This window comes from Calonectris borealis, chromosome 23, assembly GCF_964195595.1.
Source record: "Calonectris borealis chromosome 23, bCalBor7.hap1.2, whole genome shotgun sequence".
In the NCBI taxonomy this organism is placed as follows: Eukaryota; Metazoa; Chordata; class Aves; order Procellariiformes; family Procellariidae; genus Calonectris; species Calonectris borealis.
Genome location: NC_134334.1, coordinates 3891197 through 3917059, shown reverse-complemented (window position 1 = coordinate 3917059; position 25863 = coordinate 3891197). Strand labels below are relative to the sequence as shown.

The following is a 25863-nucleotide window of genomic DNA, read 5'->3' as shown; positions in this document are numbered from 1 at the left end:
GATGCATGTCTTCAACATATAGGCTTTGCTATCGTGTATACTGCTCACAGAGGGAGGGAATAAAAGTCTGGTCTCTGTATACGGGACTGAGACGGTTTGGACATTGCTAAATTTCACGAGAGAAAAGTTTTAGTCCCATGTTAGTTTGCTGCTAGTGCTGAGCTCCAAGGCCATAATGACAGAAGAGCCCCATGGGCGGTATATCTACATACGTTAGGACGTACGTATTGTGGAAAGGGAAGACGCAGCTCCACGGAGGGCTGGCACAGCGTAACCTACTTTTTTTCCCCTTTTTGCTGTATCACCGCAGCTGTTATCTCTGGCATCTCTGGTGTCTGACCATTGGCGGGTAGCACTGTCTGCCTGCATGAGCAGAGGAAAAGTGTCTGAGGGTTCAGTAGGAAACTGGTGTATCTTTGAAAGCACAGGTTTGCGCGGAAGTGCTGGCGGTAAACAAAGGAAAGTCCTGTTCTAGTTGTGAAATTGCTGATGCCCTTGATTGTTAGACGCCAGTTCAGCTCTTCCTTGGCAGAACGTGGCTTGTTTTTCAGTGTTGCTTTCAACCTTGGAATGATGACAGAGAGAGAGATAGGATGCGTTTTTATTCCTTGGATATTTTGTTGAGTGTCTTTGGAAGAGTTTGCCTGTTGGCTGTCAGGGTAATCTCAGTAGAAAATCTGTCTTCTGTTTGTATTCTAGGGATTAGAAGAGAGCTCAAGTGCCAGTTCCAAGCAACAGCCTTCCCAGAGACAGCAAAGTTTTTTGAGGCTTCATTGCTGTGTAGAGTCGTCCTTTTCCTGCCGGCGCAGGAAAGCGTTTAGCGTTTCTATGAGAAGAGACGCAGAAATATCCCTGAAAAAGAGGCTGCCGAGCCCTCCTGGATCTATAAGTACTGTGCAGGGTTGGCCATGAGCCATGGTTTAGGATTGCTTTTCCAGGACTTGCATATTACTAAAAGCAACATTGCTGGGTTTAGGGAATGACCCGGAGAAATGGTGAAAGGATGAAAAAGCAGTGCCAGGAGCTGGGAGCCAGCACAGCCCTGTGCAGAATGGCCACGCTAAGCCTCTCTGGTACTTTAAGGCCCTCTAGAGTCCATGGGAGCTTCAAAGCCGTCGCTGGCGTACGAACCAAGGGCAAGCAGTTTGCACGGGAGCAGCTGTTCCCCCGTCGGAGCACTGGCCGCCGGGAGCAGCGATGGGCGGCGAGATGGGGTGTGGATTTCGAGAGCGGTCCGTAGCGCACGCAGGGCGGTGGCTCCGGCTGGGCAGAGGTCCCTCCTGCGATTTAGCTGATCCTGCTTTGACTAAGCAGAACCGCACAGGTACATGCTCGGTGCAGACCCAGCGTCCGTCCAGGGAAAAGGGAGGAATTGCCCTTGTGCAAAATCAGCCCTGTGGGCTGTCCCTCATGTTGAAAACTGTTTGGGTTTGTGTGCGGGCAAGGGAGGAAGGTGGGAAGTTGTCAGCCTGCCTGTTGCAGGTAGTTCTGATGCGTGGGTGCCTGATAACTGAGGGAGCATCTCCAGCGCTCTTCTGTAGCACTTTCCCTGTGTAGAGCAGCACTTCCATAGCACTTCTCCTTACAGCTGTGTAAAGCTGGGATATCAGTGTACCTGCTGGAGATGGCTTTTGATATTTCTTACATGTCTGCAGTGTGTGATGCCTGTGTTCACTCCAAGATGGAGCCAAAGTCGGTTGTTTCCGAATGCTGGAATCTCACCAAACCCACTGAAAACTATGGCAGGAACATTGCTCATTTGGGGTGCCGTTTGGTGACTGCTGTACAGGATGGCATATGTTCACGATGGTGGCATTGTCATGGATGCTACCATCCTGGCATGAGAAAGTAAGGATGCCAGGTTCTGGCTGAACAGATGTCTTATGGCAGTTAACCTAGAAAACACTGAAGCTCTGCCTCTAGTCTGGACACCTCCATTTTCCTCATCAAATCGGGCGCAGCAGGAACAGCAGATTGTGCAGAGGTGGAACTGAACTGAGCTGGGTGAAGGGAAGATGGAGTGCCACTGCTGCCCTGCCGCTGATCCCTTGCACGTCCTGGGGTAAAACACTTTCTCCTTAGCACCTCCCTGCCCCAGCTGCAGCGTTCTGAGGCCACCCCAGAAGCGTTATTCTGAGGGCTGTTCCCACCAGCTGCATCAGGCACCCGGGGAGCAAATGGGGAGGCTTGGCACTACTGGAAGGTTGCCTGGATCTTCTCCATTAGCGGGAATTACACCCCTGAGTTACTCCGATTCTCCTTCTGGGGTTGTCAGCTTTTCCTACTGACTTGGAGGCGAGCATCCTTCTTAAGCACAAAAGCTACTCTTCCTCCTTTAGCAGGATGACAAGCCCCGCTCTTGCTCTACAAGCCACTTGGGTGGGGACAAACCCCAAAAGCAGACCAAGCTCTGTGCTGTTCACCTCCCGCTCGCCTCTTCAAGACCAGCCGGGCCCTGCGGGGTCGGTGCCCCGTCCTGCCCAGCATTTCCGAGCTCGCTGTGACAAGACAGGGCTTCCAGAGCGCTCGGCTTTGCTCTGCGGTTGAGACTGTTGCTGATCTCTAATCTCCTCTGTGCCTCAGCTGCTCTGCTGGCACATTAAAGGCTAGCCGCAAAGCAACCATAATTGTGCTAAGTGTCTGTGGGATAATGGACTAAATACTCAGGATTGCAGAGGCAGCCGCATTCCCAGCTATTTAATACCTTGATTGATGTATATTTAGTTGTTTGCCAGCCCACAGGAGGACAGCCTTCGGAGCTCTTGTTCCTCCTGCTGTATGAAGCTGGTGACGCAAGGATGTTAAAGAACCAGGCAGGAGTGAGCTATCTGGCCGGTCATGCCGTTGCAGGGCTGTGATGATCCCAAGTTTGCTAGGACTGGGTGTTGCGGTCTTCCCCCCTAGCTTGCTGAGCCAGGAGAGGGAGATCGGTGGTGGGTTTAGGCTCTGTTTGGAAGAGTGGAGTTGTCCTCTGTCGCCGCAGCCTTTGCCTTCTTGCAGGACTGAGAACACAAGTTCTTTCTGCCCAGGGGTGGCCTGAGGAAAGGTCTGTGTGCCTGAAAGCTTGTCTGCATTTTCCAATTGCATCATCTGATCTAATAAAAGATGTTATCTCTCCCTGTAAACCTTGCTCTCTCTCCACATTAAACCCCGGACCTGGACGTGTTGAGATGCTTGGGCTGTCTAACTTCCAGTGTTGAGAGGCTGAGATGAGTGTCCCTCAGGACCAGAACTGGGTCCTGTTCTGCATCACCCTCAGGAAGTGACTATTTCTCTCCGCGCCTGAATAAGGGGACTGGACTCTAACTGGGGTGCCTTACAGCTATGTGGTCTACGTGCTCCTGTCAACTGCCCAGAAAAAGCTAGCTCAGAAGGGCTGCGTAGAAACGCTTCTGCCTGAGGTACAGGTGTCTTTGGGGCCCAGCGTACCTGGTGTTCAACGTGGAGAGCAGGGCAGTACGTTTCCCCAAGGAGCTCACAGGGCGGGGGGATAAGGTGCACAAGTGAAGGGTTATGAACCCCGCTTTGGAGGGCAGAGGAACCGAGTCAGAGCCAAATGAAGGGACGGCTTTTTCAACTGAAATTAGGAAACCCCAAAAGCAAGCAGGGGTGCAAAGATGTTTCTGAGTATCTTGAAGGTTCCTCCCAAAGGAGCGTGGCAGTCCTGTCCCTGACAGGAGCAGAGCCCGGTCCGTGGGCCGGTGCCCTCCCCTCCCAGCCACGCTGAAGGCGATGACTGCTGTTTCAGCGGAGTCGCTCAGCACGGAAGACCTGGAGCAGAAAGCTCTCTTGCTGCTTTGCGTGGAGGAGGAAGATTTCATAGGAAGTGCTGTTCAGCTACAGCAGCTCCATGGAACCTGACTTTGCCCATTAGCCACTCTTTTTTCTTTCTCTTTCTTTAGCTTTGGCTGCCCATGTCGTCACGTACCGTGTGCGCGTGGTGGTTACCCTCCCCAGTCCCCTTCGAAACACTCAATTCACAGCTGCCGGCTTTGTACCGATAAGAGAACGAGATGACTTCCTTTTCTTCTCTCCACCCCCACTCCCTTCCAGAATAAGCTGGGCTGTTTTTTGGTAAATAACTAGCTGTCACTTCTTCGCTTGAAACTTTCCAGGCTCCACCACCTTGGCCAACCCTCCTGAAGGATGCTGGAGGCTGGAATGTTCCTATCGGGCAGCAAACTGCCTGCCGCATCCTAGAGCAAGCTCTCCCCACCTCCCATATCCTACGAATCTTACTGCCTTTTGAGCTGTCCTGTGGTTTCTGTGGACTAACGAATCTCTCTGCATCCTCTGCCGGGTCAGGAGCCTTGACCAGTTATGGTGAGGTAGGATATCTGTTCTGTGTATGTCTAGCTTCTATTTTTAACAAAGCTGATATTTCTGAGTGGGAACAAAGCGAAGGGGAGAAGGCATGGAGATTATCTGGGTAGTTTAGATTGCACAGAAAGGTTCCACTTGTGCTATAGGAGGATGTGAGCTAATAACAGTCAGAGAGCACCTACGAAAGTGTGGGCACTATTAGGGTGGGAATAGTGATTAACAGTGCTTGTTAGCCACAGACTAGCAAATTTTCTGCAGAAGTGCAAGATTCTCCAGTGGAAACTACCCTTCAGATGCCTCTGCAGTACATGGGTGATGGTAACTTTCTCCTTGTGCTGGCTTCAGCACTGGGAAACGGTGTGTTAGCAGTTTCGTTTATATGATTACTATGATTACTGTTAATATGATTACTGAAGAGGCTTTTGGTGCTGACTGCAGCCTGGGAGAGGTTATCCCTGCTGTGAGCAGTATGTTATTTTGTGATGTTATTAGATTTTTATCTTGTATTACCTCGTTAGCAATGCTACGTTAATAGTTACTCGCTTATCTCTTCACTTGCCTTGCCGTGTCTCTGGCTGAGCACGCTTTCGTGCGCCGGTAACCAGCTTGCCTGTGTCGGAGCGTTGTAATTTCAAGGTGCTGGACGCCTCTAGCTGAGTTTTGTAGGTACTTACAAACTGCACGAAATATTTAGTCAGAAGGGCAGTTTAAGTAGTGAAGGTTATACGGGGCATGAACTATAAAAGCAGCTGTAGGAGCAGGGACGGGAGTGTGAAGCGATCCCTTTGCCAGGCAGGGAGGCACAGCAGGCAAGTGCAGGTGTGAAGAAAGCAATCCTGTCTGCTGGAAAGGCAGGGAACGGATCCAGGGCAGGAACTGGGCTGTGTCTGAAGCCCTGTTTGAGGTTGTTAAAGGCAATGGAATCGTTGTGCAAGTGGCTGTGGCTCTTTGCCACGGAGTGTAATGTGGAGCATGCCTTGGGTTTTCCTTCCTTCCTTCCTTCCTTCCTTCCATGGGTGTGGGCTGGTTTGCAGCACTCTGCAGGGATTCAGATGATGGAAGTTGCTACAGCCCGTCGGTAGTTTACCTTCTATCTCAAGAGCATCCCAAGGCTTTTGCACTAACCTCATTTCAATGCCGTTCTCTCACGTCTTGCAGAAGCGGCTGGTTTCTCAGTTTCTGGTCTCTTCTTTGGGTGTGTTCTGCTTCATTGGATCACAGCAAAGCAGCTAAACGAACGCTTTTTTGCTCCAGGAGGAAGCCTGTCAGTCAGACGACAGCTGGGCTAGTTTCGGTGCTGGCTGGTGATATGTATTTTTAATGCCCCAACTGTCTGGCAGGTGGGCCTGCAATTTAATTTTAACTTGCTTTATGAGAACAAAAACATCTGTAATATACAGGCCAGTAAACTTCCATGAATGGAGGGAGTTCAAAAGAGATTTCTCCTACTTTTAGACCTTTGGAGATTAGTAGGTAAGGCCTTCCTGGCTAAGGTTAAAGTGTAGCATAGTGTTTATGGTGGTCCTAACAGTGGAATACCCTTTGAGTAGAAAAAGCTGATTCAAATAAAAGTTCGATTCAGAGAATTAATTCAGAAAATTTGAAAACTGCAGCTAAAAATAATAACCTCGCACACTTTTGGGGCTGATGCATTCAAAACAGCTTGAGGGACTTAGCTACACCTTTTTTTAATTAAGAGAACATGGGTGTAAATCCTCTGGGCAACTTGGAAGAGCCCCAGCTACCAGTTTCCTGCTGGCTGGGTGTTTTGAAATGCGTGTTGGCCTGATACAACTAGGTCTGCCTCTCCCATTCTGTGGAAACTGAGAATAGTCAGGCAAAATTTGGGTCTTTTTCCCAGCAGTTTCGGTCTTGTGCCGTGCTTCCTGAGCTCTGCCTCAGTGTATCATGTGCTAAACCCAGGCACTAAACGAGGAGCTGACTACTTCTCCGCCAGCGTGCTAACCCAGGTCTCGCTGTGCAGGCTGGAGGGGGGTCCCGGAGCCCGGGGCTGCAGTCCGCCGGCTGGGCTGCCTGCCCTGCAGGCTGCTGGGCTGCTTTACAGACCTCAGGGCAGGGTAAGGACCTAAGGACCACCGGCGGGGGCATGCCGGGAAGCGGAGCACGCTGTTGAGGAACCAGCATGCTGAGTGTTAATGGTGGTTTTGGAGTGAGCAAATAGTCGGAATCTGAATAGGGAAATTAGCAGGGTGCATATGCTGTAAGGGATTTTTATGAAAACAAACCCAAATTGTGTCAGCAAGAGCCCCTGCCCTTGGGTATTAGGCCCTAAACTCACAGCAAGATCGGTGGGGATTGTACTTGCAGCAGCTGGGTACTGGGCAGGAATAGGTTTTGCCCCTGAAAGCGCCCATTGGACTGGCAGTTGCTCCTAGATCTGCGCAGGCAGCGTGGAGGCTGGGATAGCTGTGGGTGAATCACTCGGGCAGGGTTACCAAGCCTAACAGTTCCTCGCCTGCTGCACCCTGCCGTCCTCCTGCAGCAGCCTTCTGCTGACCTACCCGGGGGCCTTAGTTCCTGGCTGGAAACGTCTGTAGAGGCACCCGGTGTCTGAAGTCCTCTGCTGCCCATGGGAATATGCTCCATTGGTGCCTGTTCCAGCCTCTTGTGGTCTTTTCTTCAAGTCCCATCGGTTCCTTTCTGCAGATGACAAAGAGAGGTGCCAATCTGTGGTCTTCCTTCCTCAGCTACTTCACACCTGGATTTTACCAGCTATAAATTTTAGTGATAGGCTGAGAGCCAAATCCTTCAAAGGGAGAGGTGGCAGGTTTAGGATTTGCCCTTCATCAAAGACTGTCCTCTGAGGAAAGGCGGACAGATGGCTTACCCTGCAGCCTCTGCCCCAAGCCTTTACTACACTAGTCATAGGATTTGAGTTAAGTTTGCCTAACACCCCTCTGCCCAAATCGTGTGGGTGTCCCATAATGGACACACATTCTTGGCAGTAAAGAGGGGCTGCATTTGCGTGCATAGTTCATTTCCTGAGCAGCCAAACCAACTTTTGAGGTGACCACGTGTTTAAATCAAATGTACAAGTGGAAATACTGTGTCTGATTTCAGTGGTCAAGAATGGGAAACTTCATGGACAGATTTACATGTAGAGGTAAGTGTGAACATGCCAGGTCTGCTATATCCCAAAATGCTGAAATACTTTGCTCTAGCTTGGCTATGAATTTTGCACAGCCCTTTTGGGGAAGCACGGGCGATATGGTTTAATGCCATACTGCAATGTGCTGGTAGGGCAGTTCATTCTGACCTAACACCCTGAGGTAGAATAGGGACTTGTTTTCTCCTACTCTCTCTTTTGAGTCAAACCCCCGTGGGATGCTCCCCATGCTGCTTTCCGATACCTGGCTTCAGCTGCAACTGGAGAGACCCTGCTACTCAGGCCAAGAGGAAAAGTTGACAAGATGCTAAATCCTCCACCTCCAAAGACAAACTATTGAGATGCAGAAATGGGGGCTGAAAACCCACATCTCGCAGAGCACACTCAGACTTCACTTCCTGCAAAAAAAGGTACCTTGAGTGTTGGTGGCCCGCGCTAGGAGGGCTCCGCTATGCCCAGAGAAACCGAGCATAGGGGAAACGTTTTCACAAGGTGTGCTCTGCTCTTGGCTATTGCCTAGAACGAGCTGAGTCTACAGTAGTATCTGTGAGATGTGACAGGGGTTGGTCTGTAAATGGCTGAATTTCATTGTCTTATGGCTCACATGCCAACGTTTCTGCAGTTTTCTTTCTGATGTGACTCCGTCCTCAGCGTGCTCTGACATGGCTCTGTTGATAACACGTGTAGATTGTGGGGATAGGCCCTTGCGGGCTAGAGAACCATGTGATGCTCTAAAGAAGGAACTCTCACATCCAAGCAAGAGTGTGTAATATCTTATTTTGGAAATGAAAATGTAAGTTTGCACTTGTGGTGGGAGGCCAAGCTCTCTAACAACTCCTCCTTCCTTCCTGCCTTCAGTTCTTAGTTTGAAGCATCTCTTCCTGTGGCTAGAGAAGACCAGCTGGAGCCCGATGTTTGGCAGTGTCCTTCCGTGGCTATAGTTAGGCATGCTGCATATGGTAGCCACAAGGCAATGTGGGCGCAAGAATACCCAAGCATAAAGGCAAACAGGCACACTCCGTTTTGCATTGAGCCGCTATCTGTCTCTGCAACAGAGCGGAATGATCAGTTAGACTTTTCTCTGATGTGCAGTAAAGGTCCCCTCTACCAGCACTGTGTCCTGACGCTCGCTCTACACCCTTTGCACAGACTCTCCTGACTGCACGAGTTGGCCAGAGAGAAACCCAGAGCTGCTGCTTCTGCAGCCAGCCTGAATGGAAGCGCAGCAGGCTGGGTGTTAGGATGCTGTTGCAGAAGTCTTTTTAGCAAGGGGAGAGCTTGAGCAAGGGGAGAGCTTGAGCAAGGTATGCACTTGAGTTTTTACAAGCTGTTCCTCTAAGGACTAGAGCTGCTAGACCAAGTGTTTGCAAAACGTTGGACCGTGAGTGATGGTAGACCTTCAAAATGACACGGGCATAATCCCTCTCCTCCTTGTACGTGTGCGCAAGGGTGCACAGCCCCTCGTCCGCTGCAGCCTGCCGGGGGGACTGCAGGCGCTGGCCTCGGTGGGGCTGACGTGACGGCAGCTGCTCACTGACACGAGGTGAGGAGGGGACAGCGGCGCGCAGGCAGGTGCCAGTCTCTTTCACATCCCTTGTGTGCACCCGTGCGAGCGCGTAACGCAACTCGGCTTCGCGTTGCAGCTGAAGGCCAGGTCACACACTCATGCTCCGGTGCCCTACTGTTTGCTCTAGTCCTGCGGAGCACGCTCTCCTTTTTTGCCTGATGTATTTTTGTGTCCCGGATCTTAATTTTGTCCGTGGCTTCCTTTCCTTGTCACTGCAGGGCCTTTATCTGGGGAGTGCAAGACATGATGGTGGAAGAGGTTTCCCGTATCGGCAGTGTGGGATGGGCTGTGAGGAAGTCCCTACGACAGGCAGAACCTTCAGATCCTCTGGTTTAATATGTGGGGGGATCAGGCTCTCTGCAGCCCCGACAGCTTGGATATGGCCTAGACTAACGTCGGCTTCTGGAAGTAGCTGTGAAATCAGCATCTCCTGCGAGCTGTCCTCCCTTTCAGACCTGCTGATCCTCCTCCGCCTCTCCCCAAGCCAGGGTGAGCTGTGTCTCTAAAACTAGAGCTGAAAGACCCAGAGAAATGCCAGTGAAACGGGTGTGTGACTAAACGAGTGTCAGAAACGGGGCAGCTTGTCTGCCAAAGGCCCTTGCTGAACTGACAGCAGGAAGCCATCCTAGCTTTCCCGCAAGCAGCTGAACGTAGATGCAGGAAAGACGCGCTGACGGGCTGCTCTGCCTGCAGCGGCCGAGCTGCCGGTGTCCGTGTCCGTGGCTGTTGTGTGCTGGCTGGGACAAAGAGCCTCCGCGGAGCCGCGAGGGTCCGTAGGAGGGTACTCAGCCGAGGTGCTTTGTGTCACAGCCTCCTGCCTGGCGAGTGCTTGTTTGGGTCAAAAGGAAGAATATGAACGTGGCCATCTTCTATCTCCCCCCGCCCGACCCCCGTAGCAAGGCTGTCGTACTGGGTATCGAGTGAGGAGGGAAAGAACATGATCTTTTGTCTGTAAAGTTCACCCAGGCTTCCCTCACACAGAGAGCGAGAATCACGTGCGGTGCACTGTGAATAGAAGTATTCTCCTCAAAGGGAAGATCTGCATTTGCAGTTTCTTTATACTCTTTCTGGCTTTTCTTCTGGAAATTGCTATTTTTGAGCTGATGACCTGGGTTTCTGCAGAGATAACAGGTGACTCTGTGATTGCATTTTGACTCTTCGCAGCTTAGATCACAGCTTTTTTGGAGAAGTGAACTTGTACTCTCAGACTTTTCCTTTCCCCCAGTGCAGAGCCGCTTTCCCAGAGCGGGCAGTCAGCGACGGAGACCGGGCCGAGGGAGCCATGGCGGAGCACAAAGGCAGTCACTAGGTCAGCCTGCAAGCCTTCAATCCTTTTCAGGTTCTTTGAACCGTATACGGTCAGGCTTAATGGAAGTTAGGCCCAGCTTGGAGGCTGCATTTAATAGGAGTGTGAAGCACCAGTCCTAGTCCTGGTCTCGCGGGTAAGCTTCAGCAAGCCACGCTACTTCTGGCGTCTCCCACGCTCTTCTTCCCGGGCTTCACATCGTGAGCTCCTGTTGCAGGGACCACCCTTTGAGAGCTTTCTGCCCTACCTGTCACGGTGGGGCTTTGCACCTGATCGTGACTGGGCGATAAAGGGAGTTAAGATGTAGAAAAGAATTACCTTAATGTGCTTGAATGAAGGGCTTCCGTGCCTGCGCTTGTCACTGCAGGCTTTGAACCCGAAGGCAGCTCAGGGAAGGACTTGGCTACACTTTTATCAGTCCAGACTGTGTCTTGGCTACACGGGATGTGAAGGGGAATGTTGTTCCTGCACACAGCCGGAGCTGGCTTGGATAGTGTAGCTGCTACACCTCCGCGGTTAAGTGGCCAGTCACTGGCCCCAGAGATGAAGGAGGGCATACTGTAGCTGCGTGCTTTGGTTTGTATTAGTGAGATACGAGAAAAGAGTCTATTAAATGAGTTTATATGAGAAAAGGGGTCTATTTCTGAAGTGGAAAGAGCATGAGTCAAAATGCTAATTTTAACAGTTTCACATTAAAGCGGAGAAGCAGAGTGAACCCTTGCAGACTTTGCAAAGCAGAGTCTGGGAGCACAGAAGGTGCCAGGTCCTCTGGATGATGTGTTTGCCTGCGCATCCATCCCAGGCAGAGGAACTGATGCGTAGCCTTAACTGGCTGCTATTTATGTGACAGGAGTTTTTCGTGGTATTTGTCCTTGGAGTGATTTCTCCCTGTTCTGATGTCAGCCAGATTTAACAAGCTATCTAGTTTCGTAGGCAAAATCATTGCTTTAGACACCTAACCGACTTGAAACCCTTTGCTAAGAGACTGTGACAGATCATGAACGTGTTGCTGCTTTTAGGAGCTGGGCGAGATGGGGTGGATGGCTCAGAAGGTGAACGAGCGGGACAGCGCGTGAAAAGAGGGTGATGTGCCAATGGCAAGCATGGACTAGAATAATTTAGATAAAGGGACTGAATCATAGGGAGTAGATGAGTGCAGAATCTTGCATGTGTCAGGGAGATAGGACAGATGTGAATTTATATTAATTAACAATTAATGCCAGCTGAGGCTCCAGAGCCAGTAAATGGAAACTGTCTGCACCAGCTCCCTGCCAGGAGGGTGTTCCCTGCTCCTATTTTTGTAAGGCCTGCAGGAAAGAGCTCCTGGCGTGCTTTTACTGCTGTCTCTGGGTTTTGTATGTGTCCTCTCCTCTTCCTGTTTCAGCAAAAGCCACCCCCTCCCGCAGGACGGCAGCCCTGGGTCTGTGCAGCCACCCTCCTCCAGGTCCCCAGGGGCAGGACTGAAATTGGACTTAAATGACAAAGTCATAAAACTGGTCTTACCCATGTAGTCAGAGGCCGATCCCCAGCTAAAACCAGTTTCTTTGACTGAAGCCGCTCTGCCCAGTGCACTCTCTTGCAAGTGACATCGATGGAAAAGCTCTTCTGAAGAGCTGTGTATGAAACCATTGATGACTGTGGTATTTGAGTTTCAAACCAAACCGTGGGTGGTGAATTAAAACCCGTCTCTGAAGGTGACATAGCGGAGCGTTAGGTACGCTGCTGCTCTGCAGCTCAAAGCAGCTCTGCTTTGCCTTTCGTGAAGGTCATCTAATGGGCAGAGATGTAGGCTGAGGTTTCCATTGCTGCAGCCAAAGCTGTTTCACACCCACTCTGCGCAAGCATCGCTGGCATATCCTGCAGCAGGGCAGTGGGCTGGCGATGGCCTCATGAAGGACTGGTGCGGAGACTGCGGAATGAAATGGAAAAGTTGCCTTTGCCTCGATATGCTCTGACATGTTAGCTGGCTTGAAAAGCTGCCGGGAAGGCAGCGGGTGCTAGGAAGGGAATGTGGCTTTCCAGAGGCATGGAGGGGGGGCTTCCCCCGGGTTTGATACCTGAACCGCCGAGGGGGTGTGAGCAGTTCCTACAGCACAGTTTCAGCGGTGCAGCAAGGCATGAAGACTGAGCAGTCTGTCATGGCAGTGTCGGTAGCTGTTGAAAACAGCACCAGAGGCTGCATTGGGGCTTGCCGGTGGGCTAGCAGCCTGGGCTCTGGTGTGCAGGACCCGGGCTCTGGGGTTTGTGTCTCTGGCTGCTTTGCTGGGCCTGGGTGAGACCCTCTCTGACCTGAGCCTGGCAGAAGAGTTCTGCAGCACCCCGTCATGCGTAATGGGCTAATCAGCACCCCAAAGCTGTCTGTGCCTGCTGCTGTCAGGTCACTGAGCCTCTGCTGGACTCCTTTGCCTCGTCTCTTCTCTCCGACATAGTGCTCTGCGTTGTTCTGGTTGTGTTTTCTCTGGGGAAGTCGTCTGTGCACACACATTCACTAACCATATGCCTTGAAGTTGAACGAGGAGGCGGGGGGGAAACCACTGAGCAAAACCCTGGCTCTTTTCACAGGGTGCCAGTGGAAACCTGGCCTTTCTCAAGGAGATGGGGCTGGTGGTGGAAACGTGCGTGCATCCTCAGCCGAGGCTGGCTGTTGGGCAAAAGGGGGGTTGCTAGCATCAGCTCTTTCTTGTGGTATTTAAATCCTGTGGGGCACATCAGCAGGTTAAAAGAGAAGTTTACAAAACCCTGAGAATAGCTACAGAGTTTGCCTGCAAAAACTACCAGTCTGCCCCTCCTGAAAGGAGAGCTTGACTTCTGCTTTGCAGCAGAAAAGGGTCTCTGGCCTCTTCCAACCCAGCCTTTTCATCCTTGCTGTTTAATATTGCTCTCTTTTCAACCGTTCAACCATCATCCAGCTATGGGGTAGGGGTGGGGGAAGCTGGTTACTCATGTCAAAAGCATGGCAGGGTTTTATCCTCCTTCCCTGCTCGTGTACGGTTACTCTGAGATCCTGTGTTATTTTTATTGAAGGATTCGTCAGGAACCAGGGGACCTCAATGATACCACGTGAAGTATGGGTTGCGCTGCGTGACCCAGGCTTCTGTGCCTCTCTGTCCCAGATTTATCGCTGGAGTCTTGCTTTGGGTGTCAAAACCTGTTGGCAAAGGGGCACGGAGCAGCTTGAAGGCACTCTGCCCTGCCCGTGTGAGTGATCGGGGGGGCTGCGGCAAGGCTGGAGGCACCATCCTTCTCTCTGAGACAACTTGAGAAGTGGGGGAAAGCTGTGAATCTGCTTATTGGGAGCAAGCCCACCAACCTCTGTTCAGGGTCAGGGTCTCAGCAACCAGTCCATCCGCTCCTTGCTGTTGCTTGTGCTGTTCCTTGTCCTTAAGTGTTGGAGTAAACAGCACTGCTTGTGGAAACGGGCCAGACTCTCTGCATAAACACCTGGTTGGCTTGGAGTTGGCTGTTTGTGCTAGCGGTCAGAACTTGGTTTGTGCAAAAGTTGGACTCTCTAAATGAGCCAAAGGATGTTAGACATCTAAATTCTACTGGAATTTGGTGAAAAGGTGTGTACCTTCTCAGAGAAAGTAGTTAACCGTTCTCACCGGAGTGTGAGATCCATTAGGAAAATGCTCTGTAAAATATATAGGGAAGGAAACAAGCTGGTTTCTATAGAAGTGACTGTTGCACCCCAGAGAATGCAACGCAGACTTCTGTACCTGCTCTGGAAATGGGTATGCTGCTTTAGAAATGTAGTAAGAATTTTTTTTGTTTGTTTTAAAGTTGTTTACAGAAGTCTTGGGGGATATTAGATGATGTGCACTGGCACGGTTAGCTGTCATGATGCTAATTGCTTTAGGAAAATGAAAATATTTACCTGTACGTAGAATTGAATAGATTTGCAGGGTATATTTATTTACAATCCCTTGAGGCTACGCTTGGTATAATGAGTCTTCTGATGGGATTTGAATTGAACCAGACCAGAACTAACACAGGAGGCTGTTGCAGCTCTGTAAGATTTGAGAAATGCTTTATGTGCAGCCGTGCCTGTGTAGAGCAGCTCTCAATGAAGATGTGAATGCTAATAATTCAGTATGGAAACATCTTGAAACCAACAGCAGCCTGCTGTATAGTAAATGCACAGTTTGCTAAATTAAGCCTTAATGCTGCAGGACAAGTATGACCTCTCCTCAACTAATGTGGAATTGCTTATTTCCATCTTTTTAGGAAAGTCTGTCCTTTTTTTTTTTCTTTTTATTTATTTTTTTTCCCCAGAAGGTCTGGGAAATGCCATGCCATGCCATGCCATGCTATGGCACCTTGCTGTGGATTTTTGCTGATGACCAACGTTTTAGCATCTTGCTCAGTGCCATCCCGCAGGCGGGTCCGTGTCAGAATCACCGAGTGGTGCGCTGGTGTGGACCTGCTGCAAAATGCAGCACCTTTCTTGGAGCCTCTACGCCTATCAAGCAAGTATCTGAACATCTCTGTTTTGGGCAGAGGAAACTTTCAGCCCTGGTGGATCCAGAAAAAGGCTTGGACAAGGTGACCCTGAGTGTCTTCGAACGAGGAGAATGCAGCCTTGCTTTTACTGTCTGTTTTATACGTCAACTCTGCACTCCAAATCTAACGCCTTTTTTCAATGCTTGAAGTTAGCCCTACTGACACTCGGGATGCTTTCTGTTTTGCATGGGGTCCTGACCGGTTTCTAGAAGGTCTGCTCTTCCTTTTGCAGCCTGGGGGGTTTATAAACTGAAGAGCTGCTGGCAGCACGTGGTCCGCCGACGATTTCTCACAGTACAGGCTTCCTTGTTCAGCTTGACCCCAGGTGGGGGGGAACAGCCCCCTCACAGGAGCGAGTTTCTGCTGCTCTTCGGAGAGCTGCAATGCTGTAGCTGCTTCCTACCCTGAATCCTATCTGCAAAAAGCCCTAAACATGCAAGTGAGGAATGCCTTTTCCATCCCTCTTGGAAACCAGTGAGTGTGCCAGATACTGGAATGCTCTTCAGCAGGGAGCGTTCCTCCAACAAATGGGTCTAAATACTACTGTTAGCTCTGGGTCTCCTACCGTAACCTGGAGCCTTGGCCAAGTTGCCAGGCAGCTGAGAGGCCAAAGCAGCCTTGCTGAGTGTGTGGGCATGATGTTCCTCAACCACAGGCAAGCTGTAGCAAGCAAACCATGCTGTGTGGAGCCAGAGGCAGCAAGGTCTGAGTCCCGGTCTAAGTAAATCTCCCTCAAAAAAAGAGCTGCTTCTCTGTTCTCCGAGCCAGGATCCTGATTCCTGGGTGTTCCTCCTCTCCATACGAGAGGTCTCTCGCAGGAAGAGGACAGCAGCCTTCACTCAGCCCAGAAGTTTGCACCTACTAGTCCCATTCTAAGGATTAATAACCTTACAGAGAGTGAATTGCTTCTGTGGCTGTCCCAGCTTCACTTCTGCTTCAACTATGTTGTGCGAGCTCAAGAGGTATGTACCCTTCGCTGTTCAGCACCGAAAGGAGTGTCTCTGTTGTGTGCAAACACAAGCTGATGGGTCTTTACATTCCCTTTAAATGGATAATAAGTGTCTGGATCCCTTAAGCAGCTCCGAAGATTTCTTCCTATTTGCTGAATAGGAGACTTAGTCTTGCAAAGCGCTGCATTGCCCCAAGTTACGCCTGCTCGCGCAAGTCAGCCTCCTCCTTTCGCTGCTGGAAGAAGCTTCAGTTGTTTACTGCTCCAAGGGCAGGGTCCGCATCCTGCCCTTCCTTCGCTGCGCGGGGAGGTGGGGTGTCTCTGGCTGTGGAACCGGGGGGTCCGCCTGCCCTGTATCGACAGCATCTGCTGTGAACACTGACCCTTGCTCCTGGCTAGTGTCGAGAGGCTGTACATAGCAGAAGGGAAGTCTGGTGGCGGTTGGTCCCCTCCTCCCCCTTTTCCAGCTTCTTGAACCACCTCAGCTTGCTGGGTCGGAGTTTGTGTTGAACCAAACACTGCTAACCACACACGAAGTGCGTAGGCGTCGTCTCTTGAGCCACATTTGCTTTGATCCTCTCCAAGCCTAACAAAAAGAAGTTTTACCATTACAAATGCTCCAAATTCTCTTGCTGGGCTAAATTGGCCTTCAAACCCAACCACGAGGCGGGCTGCAATAGATGTGTACCTGGTGCTGGCTTCTCTGGGGATGCCCCAAAATAAGAGCAGGGGGCCCATGCTGTTCCCAAGCCCTGTGGCAAATGCTTTCAAGCCTTCAGTGGTGACTCTGGCTTTCATGTGTGCAGTATTCTGGGGTAGACAGCCTGTGTCTGCTCGGAGGGGTGCGGGTCTGTGAGGCTCAGCAGCCAGTGTGTTCACTTGGCAGCCTTCTCGTCTGTGCAAGATGCACAGTTGTAGCTTCTTTGAGCTGTGTGAGAGATGGGAAAAAGAAAAGGTGGTGATCTGGAATAACTTGCTTCCAGCTCCTTTGGGACTTCACTTAGGAACTTCATTGTTTACCTGTAGGTTAAAGGATCCCAGCAGCTCAGTGGTAGCTGGGAGCTGTATCCCTCGGTGATACCTCAGATGTCATTTTCAAGAGTGGATCGGGATGCTGGCACCCTGCTTCCCCGATGCCACATTCAGTGGTCTCTGAATCATTTCAGAATTACCATTTCAGGTATGGTGCTTTTTACCCATGGGGTGTTTGCTGGAGCTGTTTAGAATACTGGGATTCCTGGCTTTTAAAAAATGCCTTGTTTTATGGATTTCTGAGGGTGTAACAGTGTTGCTCAACTATTTGTTCTGTTTTATCCCAAGACAGCGGCGCAAGGATGCATTCCAGCAGAAAAAAGCATTCCTGCTCACGTTAGGGAGGAAATGAGTAACACTGTATGGAAAAGACGACTGTTAAGTAATTAAAGAGAAATTATTTGATAATTTTTAACAACAGAACAAGGTTTCCTTTTCCAGAACTTCTGCTGGAACCTTGCTCCCACGCAAGGGCCTGTTTTGAAGCCAGAGGTCCCAGTATCTGCTTTACCTGGGCCTGGGGAGCTGGGCCACCACCATTGCTTATCTTGGTGCCCACAGGGTCGGGAAGGGTCTGTAGCCGTGGCATCAGTCAGCGTTTATCGTAGTGCGCGGCTGGGGGACGGCTGGCATCTACCTAAGGTTTGCCCTTTTGTGTAAGCGGGGAAATCCCAGCTGGAGAAACCGCTCTGCCTTTGAGCTGTGCCCAGATTTGCTCGGGCTGGCCACTGAGCACTCCGGGGCCGTGCGTGCACCGGGCTTTCGGGGGGTGGGAGCCGTTGGAGGGGGGCCGGCTGTAGGACTGCAAGAGCTGGCGAGGAGCTGGCGAGGAGTCAGTTGTTAAGAGCCGGAGCTGGTGTTTTGAGGGGCTCCCCGCAAGGAAAGTGGTGTTGGGGGCACGCCACGTCCGTGACTGCCACACCCACGGCACCCTCGGTCACGCCGGGTTTCTCACGCCGGGATTTCTGGTGTTCTTGTGGCTATCGGACCGTTCTGCTCCCGAACGTGCCGTGCACTGGTCAGCCTGGCCTGAACCCTACACAGAGCCCTCTCCCACCATGCGGGGTCGGTTCCTTCTGACCAAATCCCCCCCTTCCCTCCCGCAGCCCAAGCAGTGCCTGTTCGTCTGTGTTGGGGACTGAGCGCTGCATGCAAGTCTCTCCATTTTCTCTCTGTTTATTTTAATGAATTTCTTCGTGTAGCTTTGGTTGTTGCCTTTGGTTCCTGAAAGGCACTTGCGGGTGGCTCTTTAATTTAAGTTTGATTTTTAGATAGATTGAACGATGGAAGGGAAATGCATTTCTCTGCAGGAAAGCAGTGTTGCCTGAAGTAGACAGTGTATATTTACTTGAGATGAAAAGTTGTTAGATCCCCACTCTTATTTAAAGCAGTCCTTTAGAGGTGACTCAGTTCTGCAAGAAGCACCAACAATTGAGCGGTTGCCTGAATGACCGACTGCACAATAATGCTTGTCGTTTGCTGACATCAAAACAACGGTGTGATATTAATAATGGTTTTTCCCCTATGCTGGGGATCTAGTTTAGATCCGCTTTATTTGTTTTCCTTCTCAGCATATTGCAGCTCTGCCTATAAGCAATCTGTGAGTCCAGAAGGTCTGACTCGAAGCCCAGGGTTCACCTGCAGTGAGTGGTGCTTGCTCGCCCAACGCACGCCTAGAGCTTGCAGTCTGTGGGACTGTCTAAGGCTGTTTGCAGGTTTTAGTGTTGCCATTTAGTGAGAGATGTGTGGGTTGGTGCTTTCTTCTTGTCTGCTCTGTTGTGGGTTGGTTTTACTTACCAACAAATGTACTCCAGTAAAAACCATAATGAAAAACAGCTCTAAAGCTGCTTTCTGCAAGTACAGCTTACTCCAGGTCAGGAGAAAAACAAGCTGTATTGATAAAAGCACCTCGGGCTACGTAGTGGCCGTGGCAGTTGTGCCCTCAGCCACAGGATGAAGCGGCAGAGAGCTTTAGAGCAGGCAGGCTCTTGGCGTACGCTGAGTAGGATGGGGCAACCTTCATGAGCCAAAGAGCCTTAAGTTTAGTTTGGGCTGGTTTTGCTGTTGTTTTTTATTCTGCTGTTTACAGGAATAAAAAATACCTGGAAATAGGGGTGCCAGAATGTGCTGTGAGTGGGAGAGGTGGGGTTTGAGTCATTTGTAGCTCTCTGAGCCGCGTGAGGGGTTGAGGATGTGCGCTGCAACAAACCTCATGGGTTTTGCGAATTCCCACGTGGTCCAGACAGAAAAGCCTCCGGGGAGCAAATGCTCAATTTCAGGACGGGAATTCCCAAATGGAGATGACCTTGAATTTGAAAATACCCCTTCCATGCCACAGGCCTGCAGTGTCTACCCTGGCTCAAGACGGCAGCCTGTGCGAGTCAGTGCCGAGCAATACGTTCCCACCCATACTCAGCCCTGCGAAGACGAGCTGTGCAAGGAGGTTTTCTTCGTTCTGGAAATCCGTGGGAGAGGTGCCTATGCTTGCAGAGGGCTTTCCCCCTTTTTTTTTTTTCTTTCTTCTTTTTTTTGCTGCTGAATTTGGAAATTGCCTTCATCCCCCTCCTGTTTGTGAGGGCTGCAAAGGTTTTCTCCTCAGCTCATTATGCTTCTCGCAAGCTAAATAACAAGCGGTCTGCGTATGCGTGTATGAATTGATTCCTGTCCAAGCAGTGGGAATCATTAAGGGGAAGGATGTTTAGCATTTAGGTTTCTGTTTAGTGACAAAAAGACAACATCAAAGTTGACAGAGCCCCAGATTTGCCCCCAATATACTCCTTCCCGGTCTCTTGTTATACAGTGCTGTCCCACCCATGAGTGTTTGCAGAGAGTTTGTAAGTGGCCCCTGCTATTCCCTCTCAGTATTTCACTGAGAAGATGATGCTGAAAAGGGACTGATGCGAGTCGATTTTGTAGCTGTGGTCAACAGCTGCTGTGGTGGAAAAGGAAAAGGGTTGTGGTCCTCCCTTCCCAAGCACCCATCCTTCCACTTGGAGGGGATGTTGGACACAAGGTCCTTTTGTTCCTGTTGCCTTCTTCCTCGTGGGAGCCCAATGCCTCGGATGCTGGAAGATTTACAGCCCCAGCACCTCCACCCTCTTCCTACACAAAGTTGTCCGTTCTGAGCATCACACAGGTCTGGCTCCGGCTGAGGTGCTGCATCCCAGGACAACCGGTATTTACCTTGAGTGACGGGGGACGAGGGGATGCGTGGGGGTGTGTGGTTCCTGTTCTCCTGGCAGCCGTTGAGGAGGACACTGCTGTCACACTGACCGGGACATTCTCAGAACCGGTGTGTGCTCACGGCTATGGGTACGTGCCTACGAGAGCCCTCATCCCACCGTTTTACCAGAGACGTTTCCTTAGGTTTTTCCTACTGTGTTCTGGCTAGCAATATTGTGCTGGATTTATTGCCATTAGGCATTCAGTGGAAACGTTATGTGTGGCCTTTGGCAGCTTTGCGTTGGCCCTGAGCGCCGTTAAGCTCCGTTAGAGGCGTTCATTCCTATGCCAGTAGCAGTTTTGCAGCACAGTTAAGTGCTGGCCCTGCAGACGAGGGATTTATGAAAGGGTGACTCTTGTGGTGTCGGGAATACGAGGCTTGGAAACGCTGGGATTCCTGTTTACCATCTGTTTCCACGGCCCTTCCCTAATAGACCTCTCCTCCTCCAGAATTCAAGGATCTTTAATCAAAACTGTTTGGCTTGTGGTGGGAGGGAGGAAATCCCAAGTTGTGGAGGAGATGGTGACATTTCTTGACCTTTTCTGTGTGTATCTCGGAGACAAACACGCTCCAATGAGTGTGCGTGTGCTTATGTTTGTAGGTTTAGTCTTTGGGCGTATTTCCTAACGCAGGCACTGAGCGAGATGCTAGGTTAAGCATTTCTCTGTAAAATCGAGATAAACTTGCAAACCCTCTGGGGGGACGGTGTGTGAGCTGGGCTGATCCACAGACAGCTGTATACAAGAATCTAGCTTACTGAATGTTTCCGGATACGCTCCTCTTGAGAACCCGCCTCTCACTTTGCTTGGAAAACTAAGTGTTCCAGTTTTGAGTCGTTCGGTTCAGAGTGGTGCCGCAGACCTGTCCGCCTATGCAGGAACTCTTACAGCATCGTCCTTTCCTCTGATGGGAGTTTTGAGTGTGCAGCCTGTGCTCTTGCAGTTGGTGCTGCCCAGCAGCACTCAATAAGCTAGCTTCGTTATCACACAGTGTTAGTTGTGCCTCATCTTCTCCTCTTTGCTCATGAAGAATATTACAGCTTGTCCCATGCAGAAACGTCTGCTGCAGCGTGATCTAAAACTGAGCAATACTTTCAGAATTGAGTGACTCGCAGTTTGGGGTGTTCTTTGTGTGACTTGTGAGATTACTCAAAAGAGCCTGGCATTTAGAAAGTGGATTTTCAGTGGCTTCTGAAAAACTGAGCTATAAAACTGGTGCCACATGAGAAATCATTGGTCTAGTATGCGTATTTAGTACACATTAAAGCCTGGGGAAACACCAGTTCTTGCAATTCCATCAAGAAAACTTGATCAAGACTGATAGCATCGGAAATGAAGTCAGTAGATGGTTTGATGACACTTAAAATACCAAGATTGCATTAAAGTAGCACACAATATGATGAAACATTTTCCCCCTTAGGGTGAGCTGTCTCTCTTTTCCTTTTCTAGTATGTCCTGTTAGGTACCTACACCAACTGCACTGTTGCTTTCCAGCAGCGTGCAAAGCAGCGTTTCCTTTGCCGCTGCTTCCCTGGCTATGCGCTGGTCCTGTGCGGAGAACTTTGCTTTTGGCACCGCAATTGGTGTGGGTCATTCTCCTCTGTGCTCGTGGGAGAGGCGGCTGCGGCACCACAGCTTGAGCTACGACTAGTTGGAGTTAAAAAGCAGCTGCTTCACCTTAAGTTGAAAAGCCAACGCTGCCCTAGCTAGGGCTGGAGCAGACTTGGGATCTTCTGTGGACTGGGCAAAGAGGGAGATCCTGGAACGTGCGCTTGCCCTTGTGTTAGCACCAAGACTTAAGAAATCCTCTCGTACCATAAGGGCTCATCGCTGCCGCAGCGTACTGCAGACCAGAGCGTGCCTTTCCTTCCCGGATGGAGTCTCGAAGGAGAGCCTTTCTTCTCTCCAGCTCTGAGCATCCCCTCTTTGTAACAGACTTTAAATGGGAGAGACAAAGGCCTGAGGCTTGTGTTCTTGCTGGGGAGTTTAGTGCTCTTGGTATTGGGGCTTTTTCTGTTTTTCTGCCGCGAAGCATGCCGGGAAGCCCTTAAAGAAATGCCTGCAGGGCCCTCAGGGACGCAGGTCTTTTCTTGGGCCCAGTTCATTTGCCAGCAACATGAGAGCTCAGGGGGAGCTTGGTCAGTGCTGGGTGGGAAGCAGCCAGCCGGGATCAGACCTGGAGCCAGAAAAGCCAAAGCTATTTTCTCAGGCAGTGGATTCCTCCGGAGGAGGAATCTCCTCTCCATGCCGCAGAAAGCGCACAGGGCTCTCGCTTTTGCCTGAGCCGAGGAAGAGGAGGACAAAGTCCTTTGGGAAAGAGGCCTCTCCTGATGGATGTCTGAGAAGACCTTCTCCACGGTAACATCTGAACGGAAGGCTTTTCTGAGTGAAAGCTGTTACTGCGATGTGCCGGGGTGGAAGGCGGGTGTGCTTGGGTAGGACTGGGGCTCTGTGCCTGCCCCGCAGGAGGGAAGGTGGCAGTCGGGGCAGGCTCGGGCTGATCACCGCTTCACGTCTCACATTTGCACTTTGCAGGTGGTTTCATCCCAACATCAGCGGAATTGAGGCAGAGAAGCTGCTCCTGACCAGGGGTGTCCATGGCAGCTTTCTGGCTCGACCCAGTAAGAGCAACCCAGGAGATTTCACGCTCTCTGTCAGGTAAGCGGACGGCAGCAGACGAGGACTGGCGGAAGGGGCTGTCTCGAACTCTCCAGCACACCCTGCTGCCGTGGACGTACGTGCGAGGGGGAGGCACTGCACCGAGATGACCTCTCTGTGGTACCGCTTGAAGCTGAAGGGTCACTGAACTCTCCCCATCGCTGCAGAGCCTGTGCTAAAAGCCACACGCTCCTTTCCCTGGGTTTGTTCATCCCTGTGGGTTGTACGTGCCCCTGTCCTGCCAGGGTTGGCTCTGTGCTTGTGGCACGTGTTTCTGGAGCCGCTGTTGCCAGAGGAGGGAAGATAACGAGCCCTCTTCTGTTTCTGGGGAGAGCGTGTTCAATCCCAGCAGGGATGAATCATCTCACTCCAATTTCAGAGGAACTTAAGGTAGCTGCCTTTTGGGAGAAACTTGTTTTCTGTGTCTGTAAGGGCTCCCAGGAGCACCTCCATCAGAGAGTGAGCTTGCTGACTGTGTTCCCAGAGAGTATCATGTGCATCACCTTTGAAGTGCTCTTGTGTTCTTTGGGACCAAGGCAATTGCAGAAAGGAAAGCGGCGGTTTTGCCGATGGACTTTGTGGATGTAGCCCCTTACGAACGGTGGAGCAGATGCACTGGATAGAACTCTCTGAAGGTGAACTAAAGGGAAGAAGCAAAAAGTAACATCGACCCAATGAGTCCCTGAGATAAAAGGAGCAGGTTGTGGTTCAAGGCATGAACCTTCCATGAGCACCATCCAGCTGGTGCCTTGCAGGGAAATAGCTCAGCAAAGGTTTCTCCAGGCACTTGTAACACAGACCTCTTTTTTTGTGGTGCCTTCTGTTTAATTTAACCCTCATTTTGTGTAGGAAACGCCAGTGAGTTTATAAATCCTTTGACCGACGCTGTGTTTAGAGAAACTTTGTGCAAACCACAGCACGGACAGAGCGTTTCCACCTGGCAAGGCACTGACATGGAGCAGGATGTGAGCAACGCCAGCGCGGCGTGAGCCTCGGTCCCTCCCCACGCACCTCTCCCCCACCAGCCAGGTGCTGCCGGAGCTGCTGGCGGGTCAGAGCAGCATGGCAATGCCCGCTGGCTCCGGCGAGGCTTTACCCTCTCCTTCTTGCCTGAACTGCTCAGATGAAACCCTTCTTGACCTTATTTCTTCCCCCTTTGCAGTTGTCACTGGACTTGAACCTGCCCTCCTCTCTCCCAAGTGCAGTCATTTCTTAGCTTGGCAAGAAGGAGGGTTTGCAGCTGCTTTATTTTTTAAATGCTTCCTTTTGTGTTGGGGAATACAACCCAGCAGTCCAACCCTTTGCCTCTCAGATGGCTCTGACTGACCGCAGCTCCTCACGCTATGGAGCAACCCAGCGGAAGGGAAAAAGTCCAGTTTTTCCTGCGCATTGGCTGGGTGGGGAGTGTTTGGATCTGACTTCACTAGCTCCCCAGTAATCTTGCAATCAGAAGTGGCTGCGAGTTAATGAGAGAGGCAGGAAGTGCTTCTAATTAGAATGGAAAATAAACTCAGTCACAGAAAGCTGCCTTGAGCAAGCTATGACAGCAAGGGAATACGTGTAAAATGGGGGGTTATCTTCATGTGAGCTTAGTGTCTCTTTTCATGTAATTTTGTGAGTCAGGGTGTTGTCTGATCGTAAAGTGAACTACTGACAGCACCTGCTTAGCCAGGCAGCGTGCAAGCAGATGCAGGTTATGGCTGTGCAACAGTGTCCTGATGTGGAAAGATACCCAGCTAGCAGCATAATTACCCTGAAAGAGCAGGGGTATTGCTTTGCCGGGAGAGCCAGTTCCCATAACTGCATTACTGCAGTCGTGCCTTGTCCTGCGGAGTCAGTCCACAAGTTTGCATAGTTTTCTTCCCTTAGCTCTGTCCCTGTGCGGTTTTCTTGCCTTCCACCTCTGCTGGTCCACTGCCTCCCCTCTTCCAGCTGTGGCACGTGTTGAGACTGAGTGGATAAAAGCTTGGCCTCCCGTGGAGGCTACAGCTGGCTATGGAGTCCCAGAGCAGTTTTATTATTGCTATTATTTCTTTACTCCTTTCTGCTTTCTCTGTGGCAGAAAGCAGAGAGGGGGGAGGAGGGAGTGTCAGATTATCGGAGGGGGTTTGGACCACTTCCTACTGCAGGGAGACCTTTATATTGCAGTAAATGTTTAATAACAGTATTGTTTTGGCCATAAGATCAAGCCAATTAATGCCCTTAATGCATGAATGGTGCCCTGCAGTAATGAGATGCAGGTTAAGAGCAGAGCAATACAGCATGCCTTAATATCAGAGTATTGAACCACCACAACCCACTGACAGATTGTAACTCAGTGGAAAGTCTGACCAGCTCTCACAGTTCTGAGTAAACCAAAGCTGTGACACATACCATGTTTCCAGGAAAGCACATTAAACATGACACACAAGCTTAAAGGCAAGGTGTTGAGCTTTGAGGCATCACAAATTGAAGACAAGGAAAGAAAGAATTCTTTCATTGACTACTTTTACCTGCAAGTCCTTGCTCCTTCCTGGCTCATCCCATCTCTATTCCACGACTTGAGGCAAGGGTTGTCCTATAGTCTCGGGTATGGAAAATTTGCTTGGACATGGTCACTGGTTAGGTAGACCACTTTTGCTTATACTTCATCTGAGCCATATGCTCTTTTCCCGCTGATGATGGCCCCAAAACGTGCATAAATGTTCTTGGGAATTAGAGCTGCAAGACCAAATAGAGTATAGAATGAGTAGTTTTATGTGCTGTGAAAGCTGAAAACTTGGGCGGCTGTCTGCCCGCTATGTTTTTCCCCTTTCCCTGCTACGTTACACACACACAGAGATGGAACAATGTGTTGTTATTCTTACCTAGAATTGTATCCTGACAGAGCTTGCTTTTTTTTAAAAAAATCTCTGAACTGGACAGGTCTATATCTTTTTTTCCTCTCTGAGAAATAAAAGGTTTCAAAGGAAACAATACAGATACCTTTGAAAAAATATCTAAAATAGAGGTGGGAAGAAAGTACCTTTAGGAGAACAATCAAAACCTCTTCCTCCTTCTTTCAACCCCCCTTCAGCTTCTTCAAGGGTTTTTGAAAGCCAGTGAGGGGAAAGGCAGCTCCTTTTAATTACAGAGAGGATGTGGGCTGAAAAGAAAGCAGGCGATGGAGTTTTGGCTGACCAGACCACACACCAAGTGAC

General features: G+C 50.5%; 1 protein-coding gene across 3 annotated transcripts in view; it reads left to right on the top strand.

The window, feature by feature from the left end:
- The window catches only part of LOC142092398 (tyrosine-protein phosphatase non-receptor type 11-like), a 58353-nt gene that overhangs the window by 13304 nt on the left and 19186 nt on the right, over nt 1–25863 (top strand). For 2 of the 3 annotated variants that reach the window (XM_075172395.1, XM_075172394.1), the window contains exon 2: nt 22562–22684. In XM_075172395.1, coding sequence (XP_075028496.1) covers nt 22562–22684 — 123 coding nt within the window. Of the gene's footprint in view, nt 1–4111; nt 4329–22561; nt 22685–25863 lie in introns of those variants that run through there. The other variant, XM_075172396.1, reaches the window with a different exon arrangement.